This window comes from Pseudophryne corroboree, chromosome 7 (genome assembly GCF_028390025.1).
Source record: "Pseudophryne corroboree isolate aPseCor3 chromosome 7, aPseCor3.hap2, whole genome shotgun sequence".
Classification (NCBI taxonomy): domain Eukaryota; kingdom Metazoa; phylum Chordata; class Amphibia; order Anura; family Myobatrachidae; genus Pseudophryne; species Pseudophryne corroboree.
Genome location: NC_086450.1, coordinates 25260475 through 25275257, shown reverse-complemented (window position 1 = coordinate 25275257; position 14783 = coordinate 25260475). Strand labels below are relative to the sequence as shown.

Sequence of the window (14783 nt, the reverse complement as noted above, 5' to 3'; positions counted from 1 at the left end):
TCAAACTTGTAGAATTTTGCAAAAGTGTTTGAACCCGACCAAGTAGCTGCTCGGCAAAGCTGTAATGCCGAGACCCCTCGGGCAGCCGCCCAAGGAGAGCCCACCTTCCTTGTGGAATGGGCTTTTACTGATTTTGGAGGCGGCAATCCAGCCGCAGAATGAGCCTGCTGAATCGTGTTACAGATCCAGCGAGCAATAGTTTGCTTTGAAGCAGGAGCACCCAGCTTGTTGGATGCATACAGGATAAACAGCGAGTCAGTTTTCCTGACTCCAGCCGTTCTGGCTACATAAATCTTCAAAGCCCTGACTACATCTAGTAACTTGGAATCCTCCAAGTCACGAGTAGCCGCAGGCACCACAATAGGTTGGTTAAATTAAAAGATGACACCACCTTCGGCAGAAATTGCGGACGAGTCTGTAATTCTGCCCTGTCCATATGGAAAACCAGATAGGGGCTTTTACATGACAAAGCCGCCAATTCTGACACCCGCCTAGCTGAAGCTAAGGCCAATAGCATGACCACTTTCCACGTGAGATATTTTAACTCCACGGTTTTAAGTGGCTCAAACCAGTGAGATTTCAGGAAACTCAACACCACGTTAAGATCCCAAGGTGCCACTGGTGGCACAAAAGGGGGCTGAATATGCAGCACTCCCTTTACAAACGTCTGAACTTCAGGAAGAGAAGCTAGTTCCTTTTGAAAGAAAATGGATAGGGCCGAAATCTGGACCTTGATGGACCCTAATTTTAAGCCCATAGTCACTCCCGACTGTAGGAAGTGAAGGAAACGGCCTAGCTGGAATTCCTCTGTAGGGGCCTTCCTGGCCTCACACCAAGCAACATATTTTCGCCATATACGGTGATAATGTTTTGCTGTCACGTCTTTCCTAGCTTTTATCAGCGTAGGAATAACTTCATCCAGAATGCCTTTCTCCGCTAGGATCCGGCGTTCAACCGCCCTGCCGTCAAACGCAGCCGCGGTAAGTCTTGGAACAGACAGGCCCCTGTTGCAACAGATCCTGTCTGAGAGGCAGAGGCCATGGGTCCTCTGTGAGCATTTCTTGCAGTTCCGGATACCAAGTCCTTCTTGGCCAATCTGTAACAATGAGTATTGTTCTCACTCCTCTTTCCCTTACGATTCTCAGCACCTTGAGTATGAGAGGAAGAGGAGGAAACACATAAACCGACTGGAACACCCACGGTGTCACTAGAGCGTCCACAGCTATCGCCTGAGGGTCTCTTGACCTGGCGCAATACCTTTGTAGCTTTTTGTTTAGGCGGGATGCCACCATGTCCACCTGTGGCAGTTCCCATCGATTTGTAATCTGTGTGAAGACTTCTTGATGAAGTCCTCACTCTCCCGGGTGGAGGTTGTGCCTGCTGAGGAAGTCTGCTTCCCAGTTGTCCACTCCCGGAATGAACACTGCTGACAGTGCTTGCACGTGATTCTCCGCCCAGCAAAGAATTCTGGTGGCTTCTGCCATCGCCACCCTGCTTCTTGTGCCGCCCTGGCGGTTTACATGAGCCACTGCAGTGATGTTGTCTGACTGAATCAGCACCGGTTGGTTGCGAAGCAGAGGCTCCGCTTGACTCAGGGCGTTGTATATGGCCCTTAGTTCCAGGATATTGATGTGCAGACAAGTCTCCTGACTGGACCACAGCCCCTGGAAGTTTCTTCCCTGAGTGACTGCCCCCCACCCTCGGAGGCTTGCATCCGTGGTCACCAGGATCCAGTCCTGTATGCCGAACCTGCGGCCCTCGAGAAGGTGAGCACTCTGCAGCCACCACAGAAGAGACACCCTGGCCCTGGGGGATAGGGTGATCAGACGATGCATCTGAAGATGCGATCCGGACCACTTGTCCAACAGATCCCACTGAAAGGTCCTCGCATGGAACCTGCCGAAGGGAATGGCTTCGTATGACGCCACCATCTTTCCCAGGACTCGCGTGCATTGATGCACCGACACCCGTTTTGGTTTTAAGAGGTCTCTGACCAGAGTCACGAGCTCCTGGGCCTTCTCTTCCGGGAGAAACACCTTCTTCTGGTCTGTGTCCAGAATCATGCCCAGGAAGGGCAGTCTCGTCGTAGGAATCAGCTGCGACTTTGGAATATTCAGAATCCAGCCGTGCTGTAATAACACCTCCCGAGAGTGTGCTACGCTGATCAGCAACTGCTCTCTGGACCTCGCCTTTATGAGGAGATCGTCCAAGTATGGGATAATTGTGACTCCTTGCTTCCGCAGGAGCACCATCATTTCCGCCATTACCTTGGTAAATATTCTCGGTGCCGTGGACAGACCAAACGGCAACGTCTGGAATTGGTAATAACAGTCCTGTACCACAAATCTGAGGTACTCCTGATGAGGTGGATAAATGGGGACATGCAGGTAAGCATCCTTTATGTCCAGAGACACCATAAAACCCCCCTTTTCCAGGCTCGCAATAACCGCCCTGAGCGATTCCATCTTGAACTTGAACCTTTTCAGGTAAATGTTCAGGGATTTTAAATTCAATATGGGTCTGACCGAACCGTCCGGTTTCGGAACCACAAACATTGTGGAATAGTAACCCCTTCCCTGTTGAGGGAGGGGAACCTGTACCACCACCTGCTGGAGATATAATTTGTGAATTGCCGCTAACACTACTTCCCTTTCTATGGGGGAAGCTGGCAGGGCCGATTTGAGGTAACGGTGAGGGGGCATCATTTTGAATTCCAGCTTGTATCCCTGAGACACAATCTGTATAGCCCAGGGATCCACCTGTGAGCGAACCCACTGGTGGCTGAAATTTCGGAGACGCGCCCCCACCGCTCCTGGCTCCACCTGTGGAGCCCCAGCGTCATGCGGTGGATTTAGTGGAAGCCGGGGAGGACTTCTGTTCCTGGGAACTAGCTGTATTGTGCAGCTTTTTTCCTCTACCCCTGCCTCTGGCAAGAAAAAACGCCCCTCGTACTTTCTTGCCTCTTTGCGATCGAAAGGACTGCATTTGGTAACACGGTGCCTTCTTAGGGTGTGAGGAAATATATGGCAAAAAATTTGACTTCCCAGCCGTAGCTGTGGAAACTAGGTCCGAGAGACCGTCCCCAAATAATTCCTCACCCTTATAAGATAAAACCTCCATGTGCTTTTTTGAGTCGGCATCACCTGTCCATTGCCGAGTCCACAGGACCCTTCTGGCAGAAATTGACATTGCATTTATTCTAGAGCCCAGTAGGCAAATGTCTCTCTGGGCATCCCTCATATATAGGACAGCGTCTCTTATATGCCCCAGGGTCAGTAATATAGTATCCTTGTCCAAGGTATCAAGTTCCTCAGACAGGGTATCTGTCCATGCTGCTACAGCACTACACATCCAGGCCGACGCAATTGCCGGCCTCAGTAGGGTACCTGAATGTGTATAAATGGACTTCAGGATACCTTCCTGCTTCCTATCCGCAGGATCCTTTAGGGTGGCCGTATCCTGTGACGGCAGGGCCACCTTCTTAGATAAGCGTGTCAAAGCTTTGTCTACCCTAGGGGAGGATTCCCAGTGTAACCTGTCCGTTGGCGGGAAAGGATACGCCATAAGTAACCGTTTGGAAATCTGCACTTTCCTATCAGGAGAATCCCAAGCTTTTTCACATAACTCATTTAACTCATGTGAAGGGGAAAAAGTCACTTCTTGCCTTTTTTCCCCAAACATATAAACCCTCTTGTCAGGGACAGGGTTTACCTCTGAAATGTGCAATACATCCTTCATTGCTATAATCATGTAGCGGATGGCTTTAGCCATTTTAGGCTGCAACTTTGCATCATCGCCATCGACACTGGAGTCAGAATCCGTGTCGATATCTGTGTCAACAATCTGGGATAGTGGGCGCTTCTGAGACCCTGACGGCCTCTGCGCTGTAGGATCAGGCATGGGTTGAGACCCTATTATAAATTAAAAATAGAGGCGCTCATGAGAGACACATTCCAAAATATCACAGGTTCAGTATCAGCCAAGGAATAAATAATAATATAGAAATATAAAATACATATATTTATTAATAGTAATATAAAAATACTATTTCATAATGGATAATTCAATATTCCATATGATTTTAGCTAGATATATCAGATACAGAAATTTAAAAATAGCATGGATTGTCTAAATCCTAAGTATATTAATATGTTTAAGAAATCACTGAACAGTATGGATCAAAAAGTGTGTATCAGAGTGTTACAGTCTCTTGGAGAAACACTGTTGCCACAGCTGCTACAAGTGAATCATGAATGTGTCACATTGACTGCACGTATTGATTGATAGTCAGCATGGATAAATGTATAAGATACCTCTCCACAAGGGCTGGTGAACCCGGGTTGAGACCCTGACTGTCCCAAGGCTTCAGCTTTATCCAACCTTTTATGCAAGGAGTTTACATTATCATTTAACACCTTCCACATATCCATCCAATCAGGTGTCGGCGCCGTCGGCGGCGACCCCACATTCATCTGCACCTGTTCTGCTCCCACATAGCCTTCCTCGTCAAACATGTCGACACAATCGTACCGACACACCACACACACAGGGGATGCTCTATTTGAGGACAGACCTCCCACAAGGCCTTTTGGAGAGACAGAGAGAGAGTTTGCCAGCACACACCCCAGCGCTATATAACCCAGGAATTACACAGTAACTTAGTGTTTACCCAGTAGCTGCTGTATTTGTGATTTTGCGCTAAATTTATGTGCCCCCCCCCCCCCCCCTCTCTTTTTACCCTCTTTCTACCGTGATTCTGCAGGGGAGAGCCTGGGGAGCTTCCTCTCAGTGGAGCTGTGGAGAGAAAATGGCGCTGGTGAGTGCTGAGGAAGAAGCCCCGCTCCCTCAGCGGCGGGCTTCTGTCCCGCGATTTTGTGCAAAATAATGGAGGGGCTCACGCATATATACAGTGCCCAACTGTATATATGCTCTATTTATGCCAGAGGTACTTAATTGCTGCCCAGGGCGCCCCCCCCCTGCGCCCTGCACCCTACAGTGACCGGAGTGTGTGGGTGTAATGTGGGAGCAATGGCGCACAGCTGCAGTGCTGTGCGCTACCTCATATGAAGACAGGAGTCTTCTGCCGCCGCTTTTGACGTCTTCTTACTTCTCTCGCCGGGTTCTTGCTTCTGGCTCTGCGAGGGGGACGGCGGCGCGGCTCCGGGATCGGACGACCAAGGGTGAGTTCCTGTGTTCGATCCCTCTGGAGCTAATGGTGTCCAGTAGCCTAAGAAGCACAACCTAGCCGCAGTTACTAGGTTTGCTTCTCTCCCCTCAGTCCCACGTAGCAGAGAGTCTGTTGCCAGCAGATCTCTCTGAAAATAAAAAACCTAACAAAATACTTTCTTATTAGCAAGCTCAGAAGAGCTAACTAAAGTGCACCCAGCTCTCTCCGGGCACAGATTCTAACTGAGGTCTGGAGGAGGGACATAGAGGGAGGAGCCAGTGCACACCAGTAGACCTAATTCTTTATTAGAGTACCCTGTCTCCTGCGGAGCCCGTCTATTCCCATGGTCCTTACAGAGTCCCCAGCATTCACTAGGACGTTAGAGAAAATAAGATTTTACTCACCGGTAAATCTATTTCTCGTAGTCCGTAGTGGATGCTGGGACTCCGTAAGGACCATGGGGAATAGCGGCTCCGCAGGAGACTGGGCACAACTAAAGAAAGCTTTAGGACTACCTGGTGTGCACTGGCTCCTCCCTCTATGACCCTCCTCCAGACCTCAGTTAGGATACTGTGCCCGGAAGAGCTGACACAATAAGGAAGGATTTTGAATCCCGGGTAAGACTCATACCAGCCACACCAATCACACCGTATAACTCGTGATACTATACCCAATTAACAGTATGAACAATAACTGAGCCTCTCAACAGATGGCTCAACAATAACCCTTTAGTTAAACAATAACTATATACAAGTATTGCAGACAATCCGCACTTGGGATGGGCGCCCAGCATCCACTACAGACTACGAGAAATAGATTTACCGGTGAGTAAAATCTTATTTTCTCTGACGTCCTAAGTGGATGCTGGGACTCCGTAAGGACCATGGGGATTATACCAAAGCTCCCAAACGGGCAGGAGAGAGCGGATGACTCTGCAGCACCGAATGGGCAAACTCTAGGTCCTCCTCAGCCAGGGTGTCAAATTTGTAGAATTTAGCAAATGTGTTTGACCCCGACCAAGTAGCTGCTCGGCAAAGTTGTAGAGCCGAGACCCCTCGGGCAGCCGCCCAAGAAGAGCCCACCTTCCTCGTGGAATGGGCTTTCACTGATTTAGGGTGTGGCAGTCCAGCCGCAGAATGTGCAAGCTGAATCGTACTACAGATCCAGCGAGCAATAGTCTGCTTTGAAGCAGGAGCACCCAGCTTGTTGGGTGCATACAGGATAAACAACGAGTCAGTTTTCCTGACACTAGCTGTCCTGGAAACATAAATTCTCAGGGCCCTGACTACGTCCAACAACTTGGAAGCCTCCAAGTCTTTAGTAGCCGCAGGCACCGCGATAGGTTGGTTCAAATGAAAGGCTGATACCACCTTAGGGAGAAACTGGGGACGAGTCCTCAATTCTGCCCTATCCATATGGAAAATCAGATAAGGGCTTTTACATGACAAAGCCGCCAATTCTGACACACGCCTGGCCGAAGCCAACAGCATGACCACTTTCCACGTGAGATATTTTAATTCCACGGTTTTAAGTGGCTCAAACCAATGTGACTTTAGGAAATCCAACACCACGTTGAGATCCCAAGGTGCCACTGGAGGCACAAAAGGGGGCTGAATATGCAGCACTCCCTTAACAAAAGTCTGAACTTCAGGTAGTTAAGCCAGTTCTCTCTGGAAGAAAATCGATAGAGCCGAAATCTGGACCTTAATGGAACCCAATTTTAGGCCCATAGTCACCGCTGACTGTAGGAAGTGCAGAAAACGGCCCAGCTGAAATTCCTCCGTTGGGGCCTTCCTGGCCTCACACCACGCAACATATTTTCGCTAAATGCGGTGATAATGGTTTGCGGTCACTTCTTTCCTAGCTTTAATCAGCGTAGGAATGACTTCCTCCGGAATGCCCTTTTCCTTCAGGATCCGGTGTTCAACCGCCATGCCGTCAAACGCAGCCGCGGTAAGTCTATGAACAGACAGGGCCCCTGCTGCAGCAGGTCATGTCTGAGCTGCAGAGGCCATGGGTCCTCTGAGATCATTTCTTGAAGTTCCGGGTACCAAGCTCTTCTTGGCCAATCCGGAACAATGAGTATAGTTCTTACTCCTCTTCTCCTTATTAGCCTCAGTACCTTGGGTATGAGAGGAAGAGGAGGGAACACATAAACCGACCGGTACACCCACGGTGTCACTAGAGCGTCCACAGCTATCGCCTGAGGGTCTCTTGACCTGGCGCAATATCTTTCTAGCTTTTTGTTTAGGCGGGACGCCATCATGTCCACCTGTGGCCTTTCCCAACGGTTTACAATCAGTTGGAAGACTTCTGGATGAAGTCCCCACTCTCCCGGGTGGAGGTCGTGCCTGCTGAGGAAGTCTGCTTCCCAGTTGTCCACTCCCGGAATGAACACTGCTGACAGTGCTAACACGTGATTTTCCGCCCATCGGAGAATCCTTGTGGCTTCTGCCATCGCCGTCCTGCTTCTTGTGCCGCCCTGTCGGTTTACATGGGCGACTGCTGTGATGTTGTCTGACTGGATCAGTACCGGCTGGTTTTGAAGCAGGGGTTTTGCCTGACTTAGGGCATTGTAAATGGCCCTCAGTTCCAGAATATTTATGTGTAGGGAAGTCTCCTGACTTGACCATAGTCCTTGGAAGTTTCTTCCCTGTGTGACTGCCCCCCAGCCTCGAAGGCTGGCATCCGTGGTCACCAGGACCCAGTCCTGTATGCCGAATCTGCGGCCCTCTTGAAGATGAGCACTTTGCAGCCACCACAGCAGAGACACCCTGGTCCTTGGAGACAGGGTTATCAGCCGATGCATCTGAAGATGCGATCCGGACCACTTGTCCAACAGGTCCCACTGAAAAGTCCTTGCATGGAACCTGCCGAATGGAATTGCTTCGTAGGAAGCCACCATTTTTCCCAGGACTCGCGTGCAGTGATGCACCGACACCTGTTTTGGTTTCAGGAGGCCTCTGACTAGAGATGACAGCTCCTTGGCTTTCTCCTCCGGGAGAAACACTTTTTTCTGTGTCCAGAACCATCCCCAGGAACAGTAGACGTGTCGTAGGGACCAGCTGTGACTTTGGAATATTTAGAATCCAACCGTGCTGTTGTAGCACCTCCCGAGATAGTGCTACCCCGACCAACAACTGCTCCCTGGACCTCGCCTTTATCAGGAGATCGTCCAAGTACGGGATAATTAAAACTCCCTTTTTTCGAAGGAGTATCATCATTTCGGCCATTACCTTGGTAAATACCCTCGGTGCCGTGGACAGACCAAACGGCAACGTCTGGAATTGGTAATGACAATCCTGTACCACAAATCTGAGGTACTCCTGGTGATGATGGTAAATGGGGACATGCAGGTAAGCATCCTTGATGTCCAGTGATACCATGTAATCCCCCTCGTCCAGGCTTGAAATAACCGCCCTGAGCGATTCCATCTTGAACTTGAATTTTTTTATATATGTGTTCAAGGATTTCAAATTTAAAATGGGTCTCACCTAACCGTCCGGTTTCGGTACCACAAACATTGTGGAATAGTAACCCCGTCCTTGTTGAAGGAGGGGCACCTTGACTATCACCTGCTGGGAATACAGCTTGTGAATTGCCTCTAGCACTGCCTCCCTGCCTGAGGGAGTTGTTGGCAAGGCAGATTTGAGGAAACGGCGGGGGGGAGACGTCTCGAATTCCAGCCTGTACCCCTGAGATACTACTTGAAGGATCCAGGGATCCACCCGTGAGCGAGCCCACTGATTGCTGAAATTTTTGAGACGGGCCCCCACCGTACCTGGCTCCGCCTGTGGAGCCCCAGCGTCATGCGGTGGACTTGGAGGAAGCGGGGGAGGACTTTTGCTCCTGGGAACTGGCTGTATGCTGCAGCTTTTTCCCTCTACCTCTGCCTCTGGGCAGAAAGGACGCGCCTTTAACCCACTTGCCTTTATGGGGCCGAAAGGACTGTACCTGATAATACGGTGCTTTCTTTGGCTGTGAGGGAACATGGGGTAAAAATGCTGACTTCCCAGCTGTTGCTGTGGAAACGAGGTCCGAGAGACCATCCCCGAACAACTCCTCACCCTTATAAGGCAAAACTTCCATGTGCCTTTTAGAATCTGCATCACCCGTCCACTGCCGAGTCCATAATCCTCTCCTGGCAGAAATGGACATTGCACTTATTTTAGATGCCAGCCGGCAAATATCCCTCTGTGCATCTCTCATGTATAAGACTGCGTCTTTTATATGCTCTATGGATAGCAATATAGTGTCCCTGTCTAGGGTATCAATATTTTCCGACAGGGAATCTGACCACGCAGCTGCAGCACTGCACATCCATGCTGAAGCAATAGCTGGTCTCAGTATAATACCGGAGTGTGTATATACAGACTTCAGGATAGCCTCCTGCTTCCTATCAGCAGGCTCCTTTAGGGCAGCCGTGTCCGGAGACGGTAGTGCCACCTTTTTTGACAGACGTGTGAGCGCTTTATCCACCCTAGGGGATGTTTCCCAACGTGACCTATCCTCTGGCGGGAAAGGGTACGCCATTAGTAACCTTTTAGAAATTACCAGTTTCTTATCGGGGGAAGCCCACGCTTCTTCACACACCTCATTTAATTCCTCAGATGGGGGAAAAACCACTGGTAGTTTTTTCTCCCCAAACATAATACCCTTTTTTGTGGTTCCTGGGGTAATATCAGAAATGTGCAACACATTTTTCATTGCCTCAATCATGTAACGTGTGGCCCTATTGGACTGTACATTTGTCTCATCGTCGTCGACACTGGATTCAGTATCCGTGTCGACATCTGTGTCTGCCATCTGAGGTAGCGGGCGTTTTAGAGCCCCTGATGGCTTTTGAGACAGCTGGGCAGGCACAAGCTGAGAAGCCGGCTGTCCCACATCTGATATGTCGTCAAACCTTTTATGTAAGGAGTTGACACTTTCACGTAATTCCTTCCACAAGTCCATCCACTCAGGTGTCGGCCCCGCAGGGGGTGACATCACATTTATCGGCACTTGCTCCGCCTCCACATAAGCCTCCTCATCAAACATGTCGACACAGCCGTACCGACACACCGCACACACACAGGGAATGCTCTGACTGAGGACAGGACCCCACAAAGCCCTTTGGGGAGACAGAGAGAGAGTATGCCAGCACACACCAACAGCGCTATATAACACAGGGATTAACACTATAACTGAGTGATTTTTCCCAATAGCTGCTTGTATACACAATATTGCGCCTAAATTTAGTGCCCCCCCTCTCTTTTTTACCCTATGTAGTCTGGAAACTGCAGGGGAGAGCCTGGGAGCGATCCTTCAAGCGGAGCTGTGAGGGAAAATGGCGCCAGTGTGCTGAGGGAGATAGCCCCGCCCCTTTTTCGGCGGACTTCTCCCGCTTTTTTCTATATATATCTGGCAGGGGTATTTTACACATATATAGTCTTTATGACGTTATAATGTGTGTTTTTTTGCCAGCCAAGGTACTTAATATTGCAGCCCAGGGCGCCCCCCCCCCCCAGCGCCCTGCACCCATCAGTGACCGGAGTGTGAGGTGTGCATGGGAAGCAATGGCGCACAGCTGCAGTGCTGTGCGCTACCTTGTTTGAAGACCGAAGTCTTCTGCCGCCGATTTCCAGGACTCTTCTTGCTTCTGGCTCTGTAAGGGGGACGGCGGCGCGACTCCAGGAACAGACGATCGAGGTCGGGCCCTGTGTTCGATCCCTCTGGAGCTAATGGTGTCCAGTAGCCTTAGAAGCCCAAGCTAGCTGCAAGCAGGTAGGTTCGCTTCTCTCCCCTTAGTCCCTCGTAGCAGTAAGTCTGTTGCCAGCAGATCTCACTGAAAATAAAAAACCTAAAATAAACTTTCTTTTTCTAGGAGCTCAGGAGAGCCCCTAGTGTGCATCCAGCTCAGCCGGGCACAAAATTCTAACTGAGGTCTGGAGGAGGGTCATAGAGGGAGGAGCCAGTGCACACCAGGTAGTCCTAAAGCTTTCTTTAGTTGTGCCCAGTCTCCTGCGGAGCCGCTATTCCCCATGGTCCTTACGGAGTCCCAGCATCCACTTAGGACGTCAGAGAAAGTAGATTTACCCGCGGTAGCTGTGGAAACCAGGTCCGCGAGACCATCCCCAAACAAAACTTCACCCTTGTAAGGTAAAACCTCCATATGCTTTTTTGAGTCGGCATCACCCAACTATTGGCGGGTCCACAGAGCTCGCCTTGCCGAAACTGCCATGGCGTTGGCTCTGGAGCCAAGCAGTCCCACGTCTCTTTGAGCGTCTCTCATATACAAGACTGCGTCCTTAATGTGGCCCAAAGTCAGGACAACGGTATCCTTGTCCAGGGTATCCATGTCAGCCAACAAGATATCTGTCCATGCTGCAACAGCGCTACAGACCCATGCCGATGCTATTGCCGGTCTGAGTAAAGCCCCTGTATGTGCATAAATAGACTTGAAGGTAGTCTCCTGTCTACGATCCGCAGGATCCTTAAGGGCCGCGGTGTCAGGAGACGGTAGCGCCACCTTCTTGGACAGACGCGTTAATGCCTTGTCCACCCTGGGCGAGGATTCCCAATGTACCCTGTCCTTTGCAGGGAAAGGATACGCCATAAGGATCCTCTTGGGAATCTGCAGTTTTTTGTCTGGAGTTTCCCAAGCTTTTTCAAATAATTAGTTCAGTTCATGAGATGGAGGAAACGTAACCTCAGGTTTCTTCCCCTTATACATGCGCACCCTCGTGTCAGGGACAGAGGGGTCATCTGTAATATGCAAGACATCTTTTATTGCCATAATCATATAATGAATACTTTTGGCCACCTTAGGGTGCAACCTTGCCTCATGGTAGTCGACACTGGAGTCAGAATCCGTGTCGGTATCAGTGTCTACTATTTGTGATAAGGGACGTTTTTGAGACCCTGACGGGCCCTGTGACCCAACCACATCCGCGGATTGACTCCCTGCTGTTTCCTTGGACTCAGCTTTGTCCATTCTCTTATGTAATAAGGTCACATTAGCATTTAAAATTTTCCACATATCATACCAATCATGAGTCGGCATTGCCGACGGAGACACCACAATCATCTGCTCCACCTCCTCCTTGGATGAGCCTTCCGCTTCAGACATGTCAACACACGCGTACTGACACCCTCACACACACACAGGGATATATCTATAAGGGGACAGTTCCCCAACAACGAGACAGAGAGAGAGTATGCCAGCACACACCCAGACCCAACTGACACTAGAAACAATTCCCAGATATAGCGCTTTTATATTAAGTCAATCGTGTAACACACTCACTGCGCCAAAATGTGCCCCCCCCCGCCCCCCCTTTTTTTCAGCCCTGTATCACCGTTCTGCAGGGGAGAGTCCGGGGAGACAGCTTCTCTTCAGCACACTGTGGAGAAAATGGCGCTGGCTAGTGCTGTGTGACCAAGCTCCGCACCCTCTAGTGGCGGGCTTCGGTCCCGCTCAAATTCACAATCAATGGCGGGGGATGAACATATTCACTGACTCCGCAGCCCATATGTATCTAACATGCCAAAAGTAGAAGTATATATTGCTGCCCAGGGCGCCCCCCCCACGCCCTGCACCCATCAGTGCCTGCCGTGTGTGTAACTTGTGGGAGCATACCGCTGCACGCTTACCTCAGTGAAGATCTGAAGTCTTCTGCCGCCTTAGATGTCTTCTTTCTTCTTATACTCACCCGGCTTCTATCTTCCGGCTCTGCGAGGAGGACGGCGGCGCGGCTCTGAGACGAACGGCAGGGGGAGACCTGCGTTCCAATCCCTCTGGAGCTAATGGTGTCCAGTAACCTAAGAAGCAGAGCCTATCATTTAAGTAGGTCTGCTTCTCTCCCCTCAGTCCCACGAAGCAGGGAGCCCGTTGCCAGCAGTGCTCCCTGAAAATAAAAAACCTAACAAAAGTCTTTTCAGAGAAACTCAGTAGAGCTCCCCTGTAATGCATCCAGTCTCCTCTGGGCACAGGATCTAACTGAGGTCTGGAGGAGGGGCATAGAGGGAGGAGCCAGTGCACACCCATACTAAAAGTTCTTTGGAGTGCCCATATCTCCCGCGGAGCCCGTCTATACCCCATGGTCCTTACGGAGTCCCCAGCATCCTCTAGGACGTAAGAGAAAATAATCTGTACCAAGGACATACTATTGATTATACATATGTGTACGAGTTTACGCAATGAGAAGCCTTGTTATCTCATTTACTGAACTAAGTTGAGTTAAATGACATATCTATATCAGAGTGTACTCACTTTAAGTGCACATCTTTCTGCGAGAAGAGGGATTCTCCAAGTATTTTGCCATTTTCATCAACAACGGCGGCCCCGGTATCGTCACAGCTGGTCTCTATCCCCAGGACCACCCTAGGGCGCAACGCCAAGGAGCGCACAAAGAGTCTTTCTTTCCTAAGAGTCCAAGTAGTCCTACACATACTATAACACAGTCTTGTCATCCTCACCTGCGGGACTCCGCTCGCCTGCAACCTAGAAAACAAATAGCGCAGAAATCAGGTCATTCTTCTAATAAAGTCAGAACTGCTCAAGCTGTGAGATCTGGCTGCAGAAGAGAAACAAAGAGTTTACGGAAAGGTCGCTTTGTGCGTGGAACGTTAACATCCACGTAGACAAAAAAGAAAAAGGTCCAAGTGCAGTGGAGGAAGGGACGGCGGGGAACGGGAAGTAGATGGCCCCCATCATTGAGATTTTAGGATCAATCTTGTTGATACATCTGCAACTCCAGGATCAATATGGGAAACGTCATATATCGGGAATGTTGATCGATCCATGGCTGTAGTCGCAGGTAGCTGCGTAACTCCGATTTACTACAGTATGATAACGCGATATACGGCTAAGCTAATGGGGCTGACGTAACGTGGGTGCTCTTTCAGGTAGCCATGGAAACCAGATTACTTATGCTAATACATACAGCGAGGATCCGTGCGGCTGCAAGTGTGGAGCCACTTGCAGCTGTCGCCAACCCCTGCAACCATTTGGGTGGCCCACATCGCATACCCTGCACCCATATAATTATACTTACCTCTCCTGCGGCGCTGCAGACAGAAATCACAGGGAAAATGGAGTGGCGGACATTTTCTCTGTGATTTGCGCATGCGTGGCAGACATGTCCCCGGAAACATGGCATAGGCGCCATGTGCCCTCTGCATGTACAGTAGGCTCTGAAACATAGCCAGCTGCCGGAGAGGAGGGGCCCGCACAGAGCCTGAGCACAGGCCCTCCTCTCTTATACCTCCCCTGCATCCCCTGTGCGTGAAATTCATCATTGTATGGGGCTTTAGTTACACGACCACAGCACTCCCAAGTGGTTGCCCATCTTCCACCCCGAAAACACCCATTTCACAGAAAAACAGGTCAGAGATGCATGTGACTCAGCACCAGGCCTTATTACGTGCAGTCCCGCAGCACTAAGCGGCTCACGTGCTCAGGCCAGGACTGCTGCTTGTCTGACACCAGCACTACTGACTCAGCACCAGGCCCTATACGTGCAGTCCCGCAGCACTAAGCGGCTCACGTGCTCAGGTCAGGACTGCTGCTTGTCTGACACCAGCACTACTGACTAAGAACCAGGCCCTATACATGCAGTCCCGCAGCACTAAG

The 14783-nt window shown here is 50.2% G+C and overlaps 1 protein-coding gene across 2 annotated transcripts in view; it reads right to left on the bottom strand.

The window, feature by feature from the left end:
- OSGEPL1 (O-sialoglycoprotein endopeptidase like 1) overlaps window positions 1–14783 on the bottom strand; it is a 109086-nt gene that overhangs the window by 76400 nt on the left and 17903 nt on the right. For both annotated transcript variants that reach the window (XM_063932779.1, XM_063932780.1), the window contains exon 2: window positions 13422–13652. In XM_063932779.1, coding sequence (XP_063788849.1) covers window positions 13422–13621 — 200 coding nt within the window. In that variant the 5' untranslated portion in view covers window positions 13622–13652. The remainder of the gene's footprint in view (window positions 1–13421; window positions 13653–14783) is intronic.